The sequence below is a fragment of the Sceloporus occidentalis genome, unplaced genomic scaffold, assembly GCF_023333645.1.
Source record: "Sceloporus occidentalis isolate IW3139 unplaced genomic scaffold, rSceOcc1.0.p SCAF_136, whole genome shotgun sequence".
NCBI lineage: Eukaryota > Metazoa > Chordata > Lepidosauria > Squamata > Phrynosomatidae > Sceloporus > Sceloporus occidentalis.
In genome coordinates, this window is record NW_028317116.1 from 381572 (window position 1) to 394730 (window position 13159).

Consider the following 13159-nt stretch of genomic DNA (forward strand, 5'->3'; position numbering starts at 1 on the left):
TGGCCCTTTATCACTCCCATCACTCCTGTGTTCCAATGGCCTTTTATCACTCCCATCACTCCTGTGTTCCAATGGCCCTTTATCACTCCCATCACTCCTGTGTTCCAATGGCCTTTTATCACTCCCATCACTCCTGTGTTCCAATGGCCCTTTATCACTCCCATCACTCCTGTGTTCCAATGGCCCTTTATCACTCCCATCACTCCTGGGTTCCAATGGCCCTTTATCACTCCCATCACTCCTGTGTTCCAATGGCCCTTTATCACTCCCATCACTCCTGTGTTCCAGTGGCCCTTTATCACTCCCATCACTCCTGCGTTCCAATGGCCCTTTATCACTCCCATCACTCCTGCGTTCCAATGGCCCTTTATCACTCCCATCACTCCTGTGTTCCAATGGCCCTTTATCACTCCCATCACTCCTGTGTTCCAATGGCACGTTGTGTTCGCTGATCCAAGTTTAAGTTTAAAAGGCTAATTGATCGTCAGAAACCCTTTTGTAATTATGTTACAGACAGAAATGTCCTTGTTTCCCATGACCCCAAACTTTTGAAAAGTGATCCAACAACTGAGACAGTCATCTTCGTTCCGCGTTGTTATATTAAACCCGTTACTTGAATTAAATGCTGGTCAAAATATTGCATTGTATATTACATAACATTTATTCATATAGCGCCAGCAGATGCCGTAGCGCTGTTACAATAGGTGGAAATATTCAATAAAGACAATTTAAAATGCCAATAACATTAAAGCACAGAAGGAGGAGAGGGCCCTGCACTTGTGAGCTTACAATCTATTTGGTGGTTGAGGGGGGAGTGGAACAGTAGGATATTTTTAGCGAGGGCGATATGGAGAACCCGGGTCTGGGCATGTTGGGTGGCTTCTTTAGGATGCTGGCTGAGGATATTGGGAGGGAAGTCATGGGTGGGGTTTTCGTAAAATGTTTAAAATTGGAGTAAATGGGAGAAAGTTTGATAGAATGGGTGGGGGGGACATAGAACCAGAAATGCTAACAATTCCTTGGGGGTTTCAGGTGCAAAATATCCTTGGCTGTGAAGGGGTTAATGCTCTGCAGTGAATCTAGGCGTTACTGCGCAGTGACTACGGCAGTAACGCAGTACAACAGAAGCAGGCGCTGCAGTTATTACGTCTGCCAGCAAGTGGCGCTGTTACCAACACAGCGCTTATTGTTCGCGAGGAACGAATGTTTCTGAGTGTTTCTGCACGGAGGATTTAGCCGGCGGACTGGTTGGCGACAGGTAGGGGTGTGTGGTGGGTATAAGTGCTTGCGGATTTCGTGTTGGCTGTTGGGTGCAGTCGGATAAAAACATGTTAGTTATTGCTAATAATTATGGCATAAGCTTTCAGGAAATCTTCTTGTGGCCATTACTTTATTATTAAGACAGTGTGGGTGGGGGTTATGTATAAAAAAAAGAGATTCCGGTTCAGTGTGTGAGAACGTGGTCTTATCACCATAGCAACCAGTGAAAACCTTGTATAGTTACATTATGTTAGAATACATAAATAAAAGGTTGATATTATGGCAAAATACTATGAATTGAGTAATCAGAATAATATCAGAAGAATTTATTCTCTCGTTTATTAAACATGCGAAACGGCAGCCATATCCGTCTATTCTAAAGCTAGAGAGCCATCAGCTGCTGTATGGAGCATCTATTCAATTTCCAGGACATATATAGTGAACATCTACATTATCAGAAATTTATCTATTGTTAAAGGGTTAAAATATACCATATTGTCTGGATTACAGGCTTCACTTTTTTCCTTCTAAAATAAATCTTTAAATTAGGAGTGTGACCTATGGATATTTAGGGGTTTAGAGCAATGTCTCCCTATCTTCTCCGCCGACCGCTTCCATGCCCCCGTCTTCTTTTTTCCCCGCAGCTCCGCTTCATCTCTTGCCTCTTCGTACTCTTTTGTCTTCTTTCTTCGTCTTCCTGGTACCAGCTCCGTGAGCCAGGCCTTCTGGAGCGCGTTCTCCAAAAGGGGCGGGGCCTCCACTTACACCCTCTACCCCTATTGGAGGAACTGAGGAGAGGCTGTCCACGTGGCTCTGCCCTTTTGCGGAAGTACTCCAAGACGCCAGAATCTGAAAGAGAGATTCACGGAGAAAGAGAAGCGTTTCTTTACCTCTCTCTCCGCGAATCATAAGAACAAGAAGAGGCAAGAGAAGAAGCGGAGCTCCGGAAAAGGAAACGGGAAAACGGAAGCGCTCAGAGGAGAAGTTAGGGAGAGAGTGCAATATGAAAATACTGTTTTACCCTTCTAGTGATACGTTTTTATATTTATTTATTACATTTTCTTTAAAATGACGCCAAACTATAGGGGTGTGCCTATATCCGGGGCAATATGGTAGTTTTCGGTGTCCTTATAAATCTGAATAGTTTACTAAAGTTTCTTCGATTATAACCGTATTCTAAACATGATGTCAGTATTGTTTATCTGGTCCCGTTCCACAGCCGGGTAGAGAGTATGGCGCTTTCACACGAGATGGAGGGCCACCTTTTTAAGCTTCCCTGGAGGTCTCTGCTTATAGGAGACAGCAGCTTTCTGGGTAAAGTTTATTTCACCGACTCATCCTACGCTCTGCTCCTAACTGACCTCGACAGCGTGTGGTGTGAAGAGGCACAAGGCGAAGTTATACAAGAAAGGTCAAGGGTAGGTGTGGGTTTAGGTGTTTGTAGTCATAACCAGTATTATCTCTTTGTGTCTGTGGTCCTCAACATTGTCAGTGCCTTTGTGCTTCTTCAAAAGAGCTTCAAAACATCCAGAAGCCCCTGTCTACCTTGATATTTTAGCCTGGGAGAGACCTCGCTGACACGGTGTAACTACCTTGTGTCTTGTTGCTGTGCTCAGTGTTGACGCGGCGTATGACTTTTCACATTAAACTGTCTTCAGCAACCTCACCTTGTCTGTTTCTCACCCTGTTTTTTTTTCCAAATATTGACTTGATTTAGATTTTTCTTCTGTGCACTAACTTTGCATTTTGGTAAATTATAAAAATAAAATGTTAACTATTTTTTTCCACACCTAAAACGTTTGCACAGTACTGAATGTTACGTATTTGAATGTGTTCTTATGATCTGTTGGCTTGACATTGACAATGAATAATTGTGAATGTGTTAATGGCACCTCACTGTCTTTGCAGGAGCTGAATAAACGCCTTAAAGCCCCCATCTCTTCATTCCTTGGCCACTTGTCCCAGCTCATGTCTCCATTCCTCGAGTCCACGGATGATGGTCTAAGTGGCTTTACTTGTCACAGGGCTGATGGCGAGTTGATGCTGAAAGTGAAGAGTCAGCTTTCAGGGCTTCCTTTTTACTGGGATTTTCACTGCAAGGAGGCCAGTGTCGGCACGGTAAGAGGTCTATCTCCTGGGACAGCCCGGGCTAACAGCATCCCCAACAGCAGTTACTGATGCACATGCTTTCTACGATGCAGTGCACCATTTTTTTACAGGGCATATGCATTCCAGAAATACATTACCAACAGAAGAGACTAAGTAGATAACGCAGGGGGCGCAATACCTTTGTGATACACTAGAGGCGCCGTGTGTAAGCAAAATAGAATTTAAAAGGAATCAGAAAGCACATATAGAACAATGCAAATAATTTCATACATATTTTTATTGTATTATTTATTATTTCCATATATAATATATATATATTTCAGGCAAACGTGCCGATTGCATAGATATGCCAGAGGTTTGTATAGTAATGCTGTGAAACGAAGATCACAGTATTTCTGGATCCATACGAATTTGACACCTTTTTTTTTTTTTATATCAAACTGGAAGTTTTCACTAATCGATAATTTATGGCATATAAATAAATCTAAGACACCAGTAGACAAATGCATACCTGTGCGTACCGTTGGCTGGGCTAGTAACTTTCCTATGTTGACTTGCGTTTTTATTTCTGAGCTCGTTTGTATATAATACAGAGATCAAAGGCTTCTAAGTTTAAAAAAAAATAATAATAAAAAAAAATTGGCAGCGCCCTTTTTCCATATTAACGGAGTCGCTGCGAGTGTTTAAATATGGTATTTAAAAAGAGCGTATTATGTAATCCAGCCGATTCTCACAGGCAAAATTTATATGAGTTGATAGTTTATTTTTTATTACAATTTCCACGTAACAATTATCTGGCTTCTCCTTGGATCTGGGTATTATTTGGCCCAGTTAGATTCACTAAGAGGTGAAAACATGATTGGAAACTCCTGTGGACTATTTGAACAGACTCGTTAGAAGATTGATGGGGGGGGTTCGTAAGTAAAAGTCTTGTTGTAGAATTTTATGGATATTTTTTTTGGCAGGTTTGTTGTCATTTCGTGCGGCCTCTGATGTCCGTGACTGAGGCCCTAGACCGGCAGACCCGGGAGCTGTGTGACCTGCTGGGGAGGAAAGATGCAGAAATACAAGATTACCAGGAGAGCGGAGCTGTGCTGACTCGAGGTGAGTTTAGGGAACTGCCCTGGGGTGAGTGTGACACCTCGATGGGAGCGATCTTTAGGTCTGTATAATATCCCGTTTATAAGCGGCGCAGGTCTGCGGTACCCTGTTTGAGATCAACTCATCATATCTGTATACACTGGGTGGAAACGGCATCCTTAGGGACAAGACCTTAGGGACAAAATCCTTTTCTCCGCGTTGCCCTGCCTGTGCGTAGACACGTGGCTTGGACTGTGCGTTTCTTCCTGTTAAAGCTCCTCTTTTCACTAATACATGTTTACCGTGTAGATATATAGAAAGAAGCTTTCGCTGCTAATCAGAGAATTATTTTCTTAGAAAAAATGATGGGCATGCGCCACATGGACCAAGCTTCCAGCAGAGGTGGTGCAGGGAGCTATATAGTGTATTCTAAAATGCCTGAGATATATTCTATCATTGCTGTTATGAACATAAAGTAACATCCTGGATTAAGGGGCTGCTTTTGTAGTTGGGGAATGATCGGACCAGGTTGGCTGATCTTTCTGTGCTGATCGAGGAAGCTTTGTGTTTTGTAGGCCGTCTGAAAACAGAGATTTTTGACGAGGTGTCGTTTCGTGAATCTTTCCTGACCCAGGTAGGTGAACACACTCATAATTTTAAAAATGAGCGGCAGCCCTGGTTCCAAAAGTCATCTGGTTTGAGAATGTGCCGATGTGGCTTACCGGGCAGAAGAAAAGGTTGCCCACCCCTTGGCACAAGACGGGTTGAGCCGCAGTGGTGTGAAGCGTCTTCCCGGAGCTTTTTAGACACCCGGCAGACACATTCTGTTCACAACTCCACAAAAATCCGCAGGAGGAAAATGCTAATAAAATTTTGGGGGACTTTCCCTGCTGAAACACAACACTGAGCTGATGCTTTATGGCAATGCTAATGAAGTCCGTTCCTCCATAGACTCCATATTCATAGTGTCCGCTGGGTGATTGAGACTGAGCAATTCTGTTGTTTCCCACAGGCAGTATGATAAGGAGTTGCGGTGTTTAGTAGATCAGGGGTCAGATAACAGAGTGAGAATCATACAAACGGCTGATATGCAGCTGTATGAAAACATTTTATTACGGGGCAAAAACTACAACTGGTTTAAAAACACGTTCCATACTTTTCATATAATTTCACCCGGTGCAGAATATTTTGTGTAGGGATCTAGTTCTCCACGGGTTTGTTGCAGTAGAGCTCTAGTCCACACCTGCGGTAGGAGTGTGTATAAACATCTTTGGCTGCCGTGACTTGCCGTCTGCCTCCACGTTCCCACAGTGGCTGATACCGGCCTGCGTTCATTAACCCCCATTAACCCTCCAGCACCGACAGTTTGCAAGAGACATTAACCAAACATTACATTGACACTCATGTAAACTTATAAATTCTAATACGCCTCATCCTGACTCATCTCTTGGTAAATCTCTTGAATGTGATAAGTTGCTCTAATCGCATCTGTATGCCTGCCCATAGACTGTAAGCTCCAAGGGGCAGAGACCTCCTTTCCTAATTTTTTCTATTTTATCTATTGTAACCCAATCAAAAGGTCTTTAGACTACAAATGTTATTATATGATGACTTATTGTACCATCTTTGGCTGGCATCCATCACCCAGCAGAGCTGGTTCTGATCCAAGCAAAGATCCGTTTGTACCGCTTGCACAGTAGCCAGCTATGCAATCTAACTACAGTATATACTAAAGGTGTCCCGCAGGTGGTTTCTCATCTAAATACCCTGCAGGGTAGGTTACAGTGGTTGATGCGTAGATGACCTGAGACAGTCTTGTTGCAAAAGGTAACCCGTCTGTTGAGAAGCGATGAAGTTGAAAGTTTTACTTCTGTAGTCGTGCCAGGTAATCAATAAGGGGGTGGATAGTGACATCATCTTTGGCCCCCTGGGGCTGCTTTGGGTTCTCTTACAGCACAAATAAGAATTGTCTTGTGGGCGTCTTTCCCACGGTCTCTGAGACTGCTGTTGTTTGAAGATGCTCGGTGTAGGTGCGCGTTTACCTGCGTGTTTACCTGCCCGTTTATCACGAGAGTCTTCGTGTATCCGATGCTAGACTGGTTTGGGCTCTAAGTACACATATGGAGCACACAAAATAAAGAGTCTTTTTTAATTTATTTTTATTACATTATTATTTGTAAAAATTTGTTTTTCAGTTATCTTGGCAGCAGGAGCCTATAATGGGAAAGTATGAATTATATTTTACTATAACATGTGTATATATATTTATTATTTATTATTATTATTTGTTTTATATAGCGCCATCAAAGCGTTGTACAATGGGTAGACAGGACGTAAGAACATATATAACATAACTATATGACGTACAGAAACAACAGGTGAGGAGCACCCTGCTCAAAGGAGCTTACATGTGTGTGTGTATATATATATATATATATATATATATATATATATATTACACCATTTATATATATAATGGTGGCTGAGCGGGGTATCTTTTCAGCGTGTCGCAGTTGTTTACCCATCTAAAACTTTAGGAGCCCCCGCGGCCGACCTGTGCCTGGACTACTGTAGGACGGCAGTTAACACCTTTATGGCTACCGTGCCCTTCACACCGGCATACGGCACCTGTGTATCATGTAATATTTGCTTAAGCAGCGATCTAATTGTGGAAGCCGACGTACACCTCGCGTTGCCGTGACTGCGTTGACACGCGTGCTCTTTTCATGCTGCGTGTCGGGTGTACTGCGTGCCACCGACTGACGTGCTGGAGAACAAAGAGAAGGATTAACGGCCCCTTCGCCCTTTTCACGCTTGGAAATGTCGCTCGTAATCCTAGTTGCGTAGTTGTCGGCTGTTTGGCGTAACTGTGTGTGAAGGTCAAAGTGGCCAGGTGTGGGACCCGGGTGACGGCCTCTACCCGCCGCTCCTTCCTCAGAAACCCGCTGCTCTGTCTCTTCCCCGCACCACGAGAGGCTATCGTCCAAAACGACAGAAAGTATTTCTTCACTGAGAAAGTAGTATATAAATGGAACAGTCTTTCAGCAGAGGTGTTAGAGATTAATACGTTGAAGGAATTTAAGCCTCAATCGGATATCCTTAAGGTTGTCGTGAACATAAAGACCAAAGCCAAAGACCAATAAAGGTTCGAGATCACACAGCAAGTAGAAAAATGGCTGACCAGTTGGGGCTGAAGGCAACTATTTGTCTTCAGATTCCCCGTATTTTTTTTGTTTCTAAAAACCCGCCACGTCTGAGTCGCTGAGAGCCAAAGCTTCGTTTTTGATAGTGTGCGGCACTTAGCAGTTCCACCAGCGGGGGGCAGTGTCTGACGGTTGCTTTTCAAATCGGGGAATCGGGATGCTGGTGGGCAGAGCTTGGGAGGTTGAGTGTCACTCAAACTGGAAGCGCTACTGTGCATGCGCAAAGCTCTGCGTTCTACGGTGTCTCCGGATCTTCTTCTGGGATAGTGGGATAGAGTGGCAAAATCCGGACTGTCACATGCCAAGCGAGACAGTTGGGAGGCATGTAGACCCCATAAGAGATCGCGTTTAAACCGTGTGAGGCACAGAGCCGCCGACCTACCGCTCAGCGACGGGAGGGAATTCTCACCAATACTCGGCTCTCGCGTGGGCTTGGGAGAAATCGAGATCCTTATTGTGAGAGTAAACAAATAAAACGCGGCTCCCATGCCCCGCCAGAATTAACAACCCAAACAGTTTTAATTAGTCGTAACTAATTTTTCCGTCCCGAATCACCTGTTTATGAACGGGTCGAGCTCCGCTCTGTTGATCTTGGTTGAGAGTTGGACGGGGAGTTATTTACAGCGAAGGCGTTTCTATGTACAGAGGAATGAAAATCCTTCCTGGGAGAACATTGTGATTCTGCGCAGATTTTTATCTCAATATTCATTGTTTTTGCCGTTTATTTTTTTGTAGGTTAACATGTTTTACCAATTCCTTCTGCGCTGGATATACTTTATTTTTATTCAATTCCCACCTATTTGTTAAGAGTCTAGAGAGGCGACGTTCACCCAAAGCCTAATATTACTCGGAAAGCACAAATACTGCAATTTAACCTTGGAAAGTTATATACACAAATATATATATATATATATATAACTAAGCTGTCTTCATGTTAAACAAGGACATTTTTGGCTGTAACATAATTGCAAAAGGGTTTTCTAACCAACAGTTAGCCTTTTAAGCCTAAACTTGGATCAGTGAACGCAACATGCCATTGGAACACAGGAGTGATGGGAGTGATAAAGGGCCATTGGGACACAGGAGTGATGGGAGTGATAAAGGGCCATTGGAACCCAGGAGTGATGGGAGTGATAAAGGGCCATTGGAACCCAGGAGTGATGGGAGTGATAAAGGGCCATTGGGACACAGGAGTGATGGGAGTGATAAAGGGCCATTGGAACCCAGGAGTGATGGGAGTGATAAAGGGCCATTGGGACACAGGAGTGATGGGAGTGATAAAGGGCCATTGGAACCCAGGAGTGATGGGAGTGATAAAGGGCCATTGGAACCCAGGAGTGATGGGAGTGATAAAGGGCCATTGGGACACAGGAGTGATGGGAGTGATAAAGGGCCATTGGAACCCAGGAGTGATGGGAGTGATAAAGGGCCATTGGAACCCAGGAGTGATGGGAGTGATAAAGGGCCATTGGAACCCAGGAGTGATGGGAGTGATAAAGGGCCATTGGAACCCAGGAGTGATGGGAGTGATAAAGGGCCATTGGAACCCAGGAGTGATGGGAGTGATAAAGGGCCATTGGAACCCAGGAGTGATGGGAGTGATAAAGGGCCATTGGAACCCAGGAGTGATGGGAGTGATAAAGGGCCATTGGGACACAGGAGTGATGGGAGTGATAAAGGGCCATTGGAACCCAGGAGTGATGGGAGTGATAAAGGGCCATTGGAACCCAGGAGTGATGAGAGTGATAAAGGGCCATTGAAACCCAGGAGTGATGGGAGTGATAAAGGACCATTGGAACCCAGGAGTGATGGGAGTGATAAAGGGCCATTGGAACCCAGGAGTGATGGGAGTGATAAAGGGCCATTGGAACCCAGGAGTGATGGGAGTGATAAAGGGCCATTGGAACCCAGGAGTGATGGGAGTGATAAAGGGCCATTGGAACCCAGGAGTGATGGGAGTGATAAAGGGCCATTGGAACCCAGGAGTGATGGGAGTGATAAAGGGCCATTGGAACCCAGGAGTGATGGGAGTGATAAAGGGCCACTGGAACCCAGGAGTGATGGGAGTGATAAAGGGCCATTGGAACCCAGGAGTGATGGGAGTGATAAAGGGCCATTGGAACCCAGGAGTGATGGGAGTGATAAAGGGCCATTGGAACCCAGGAGTGATGGGAGTGATAAAGGACCATTGGAACCCAGGAGTGATGGGAGTGGTAAAGGGCCATTGGAACCCAGGAGTGATGAGAGTGATAAAGGGCCATTGGAACACAGGAGTGATGGGAGTGATAAAGGACCATTGGAACCCAGGAGTGATGGGAGTGATAAAGGGCCATTGGAACCCAGGAGTGATGGGAGTGATAAAGGGCCATTGGAACCCAGGAGTGATGGGAGTGATAAAGGGCCATTGGAACCCAGGAGTGATGGGAGTGATAAAGGGCCATTGGAACCCAGGAGTGATGGGAGTGATAAAGGGCCATTGGGACCCAGGAGTGATGGGAGTGATAAAGGGCCATTGGAACCCAGGAGTGATGGGAGTGATAAAGGGCCATTGGAACCCAGGAGTGATGGGAGTGATAAAGGGCCATTGGAACCCAGGAGTGATGGGAGTGGTAAAGGGCCATTGGAACCCAGGAGTGATGAGAGTGATAAAGGGCCATTGGAACACAGGAGTGATGGGAGTGATAAAGGGCCATTGGAACACAGGAGTGATGGGAGTGATAAAGGGCCATTGGAACCCAGGAGTGATGGGAGTGATAAAGGGCCATTGGAACCCAGGAGTGATGGGAGTGATAAAGGGCCTCTGTACTCCTTTAAAGAAATTCCATTAAAATTAGCCATTTTCAGCTACAATAGTCATTTCCAACATTAACCCCGTCTGCGCTGGATTTGTCATCCATTTTATTTTAATGGACAAAATGTACTTTTGTTTTAAAAACAATGACATTTCTAAGTGGCCCCGAATGTATATATTCCATTTCCACCCAAAATGTACAGTACTTACTACTCCTATATAACACGCAGTGCAGCCACAAACCAATTTAAATGTCCTGGGGTATCCTTTAAATCGCATGGACTCAGTAGCGCCATCTGCTGCCACTAGCTGTGAGTTGCCAGCTGTTCACCCGCCACCCAGGCAGCGCTATTGTTTTATTTGTTAAAGCAACTGGAAACCAGTAAAAACTTTTACTTGTGAATGAAGAGCAGAGAACACCCAGCGCGCTACAAAATGAAAACAGCAATTAATTTTAATAGAAAAAATTTAGGATTTTTTTTTTTTGGCCTCTGATCCTATTTGTCCTTAAAGAAGTTGATACCCAATACAGGGTCCTCTGTCTCTGATACGGGGCTGATCGTATCGATAATTATTTTTTTGCATCAATATATATGTTTTTTTGCTGTAAATTTATACGCGTCTGTATTTTTGTTTGCCTATGTACAGAACCCCAGCCGTCCACACTGGCCATAAACTATTAAAATAGCCGCTTTTCCATATTTAGCGCGCATGTTGAGGCTCAGAGGTAAAGCTAATAGATGCTTAAGTGATGTTTTTGGCTTTGAAACGACTTTAAAATTTGTTCTCGGGAAACCTAAGGAAAAAAAAAAAAGCAATTGGCCTCCTGCCCGAGCTACTGTACCGACCGTTAATAAAAGTCCGTGTGTATATGTCTGTATGTATATACACGTATATAAATTTTATTAGTTAAAGGAGCCTGTTGAGGTATGCACGCTTGGCTAAGGAAGCATTCACAGCGCACGCGGATCAGAGGAATAGCTGGCCGGCCGGTGGCACTCAATTAGTCGCTGGAAGGAGACATGTTGAAAAATAAACAAATTAGGGAGGAAAAAAAAGTGAATATTGCCGTCTGCGCCCGATCTCCCCGGAGAGGAAGGTGACAAGAATGAGCTGTTAGAATGCATCGGAGTGCGCGCTGCCCCCACGAGGCATTACCCCCCCCCCCTGGCTGGGGCTATTGGGCAGAATCTAATTCTAATAAAAGGACAATTGGAAGCGATTGGAATAATTAACCCCCTCACCGCTGGGTGCAATGCAATCAACTATTAACCCCTGTCACTGCTGGGTGTAAGGCCAGAAACCTTAAACTCCTTTCACTGCTGGGTTTAATGCAGTCGACTATTAACCCCGGCTCACTGTGTAATGCAAGATTTTATTAACCCCTCTCGCTGCTGGGCATAACGCAAGAAACTGTTAACCCTTGTCGCTGCTGGGTATAATGCAAGAATTTAAGTGAAGAGGACTTGCCCTGTAATGCAAGCTTTAATATTTAAACAGCATGGCATGGGTTAATTAATTTATTGAACTGTACACGTAGGGCATGACGGACCCCCTGTGATGTCCTTGTAGAAAGGTAAGAGAGATGGGCGTTTATTCCGCCATTAAAAAAAATCACCCCTTGTTATCAGGAGCGCAGACAGACGGGAGGAATATTCTCCTAGGTGATCATTCGGAGGGATGCGTATAAACAATACATATCCCACCTGCAGCGCGCGGTACGAGAACCGAGCGCTTTCTCTCCCTCTCTAATCCAGCTTGCGGTGATCCAAGTTTTCCTGAAAGGTGCGCGGCTGCGAGAGTCGCTTCTGTTTACCCGAGAAGCTGGCACAAGGAGGGCAGCGAGACGTTTTACGTATACACCTTCCCCGGCCGGGGCGACGGAGACGCAGCCTTCTTGGCACCTTTTCGGGTTTTTTTTACATCTTTTTACAGTTTCTATTGATTTGAGATTTTGATTTCAGTGTTTTGTTTTTTTTAATGAAATTGGTTAAAAATTTGGACTCGTCATGAAGCGGACTTTGTTTTAGGGATGTAAACGACACAATGTTAAACCGGCGGCTGGTGTATCCGTAGAGTTTGGCTGCTGACAAGAAGAGCCGTTTACTAATCGATTGCTTTGTCCATTGTTTGTATTATAGAATAATAAGTGCTCACTGCGCTGGATATTTCCAAAATGAGGTTTAAAGGAGAAGTCCCATGGGAGAAATATGTCTCCTAGTGAATAACCCCCCCAGTGCTGTATACAGTAATATAACCCCCAGCGCTGTATACAGTAATATAACCCCCCCAGCGCTGTATACAGTAATATAACCCCCCAGCGCTGTATACAGTAATATAACCCCCCAGCGCTGTATACAGTAATGTAACCCCCCAGCGCTGTATACAGTAATATAACCCCCAGCGCTGTATACAGTAATATAACCCCCAGCGCTGTATACAGTAATATAACCCCCCCAGCGCTGTATACAGTAATATAACCCCCCAGCGCTGTATACAGTAATATAACCCCCCAGCGCTGTATACAGTAATGTAACCCCCCAGCACTGTATACAGTAATATAACCCCCAGCGCTGTATACAGTAATATAACCCCCAGCGCTGTATACAGTAATATAACCCCCAGCGCTGTATACAGTAATATAACCCCCAGCGCTGTATACAGTAATATAACCCCCCAGCGCTGTATACAGTAATATGCCCCCAGCGCTGTATAC

General features: G+C 44.7%; 1 protein-coding gene across 1 annotated transcript in view; it reads left to right on the forward strand.

Moving 5' to 3' along the window:
• The first annotated feature begins 2492 nt into the window (after positions 1-2492).
• LOC149281259 (non-homologous end-joining factor 1-like) overlaps positions 2493-13159 on the forward strand; it is a 53491-nt gene continuing 42824 nt past the window's right edge. Inside the window, exons 1-4 of the mRNA XM_089499469.1 lie at positions 2493-2678; positions 3169-3378; positions 4335-4473; positions 5025-5083. Of these exons, the coding sequence (XP_089355595.1) occupies positions 2493-2678; positions 3169-3378; positions 4335-4473; positions 5025-5083 (594 nt within the window). The remainder of the gene's footprint in view (positions 2679-3168; positions 3379-4334; positions 4474-5024; positions 5084-13159) is intronic.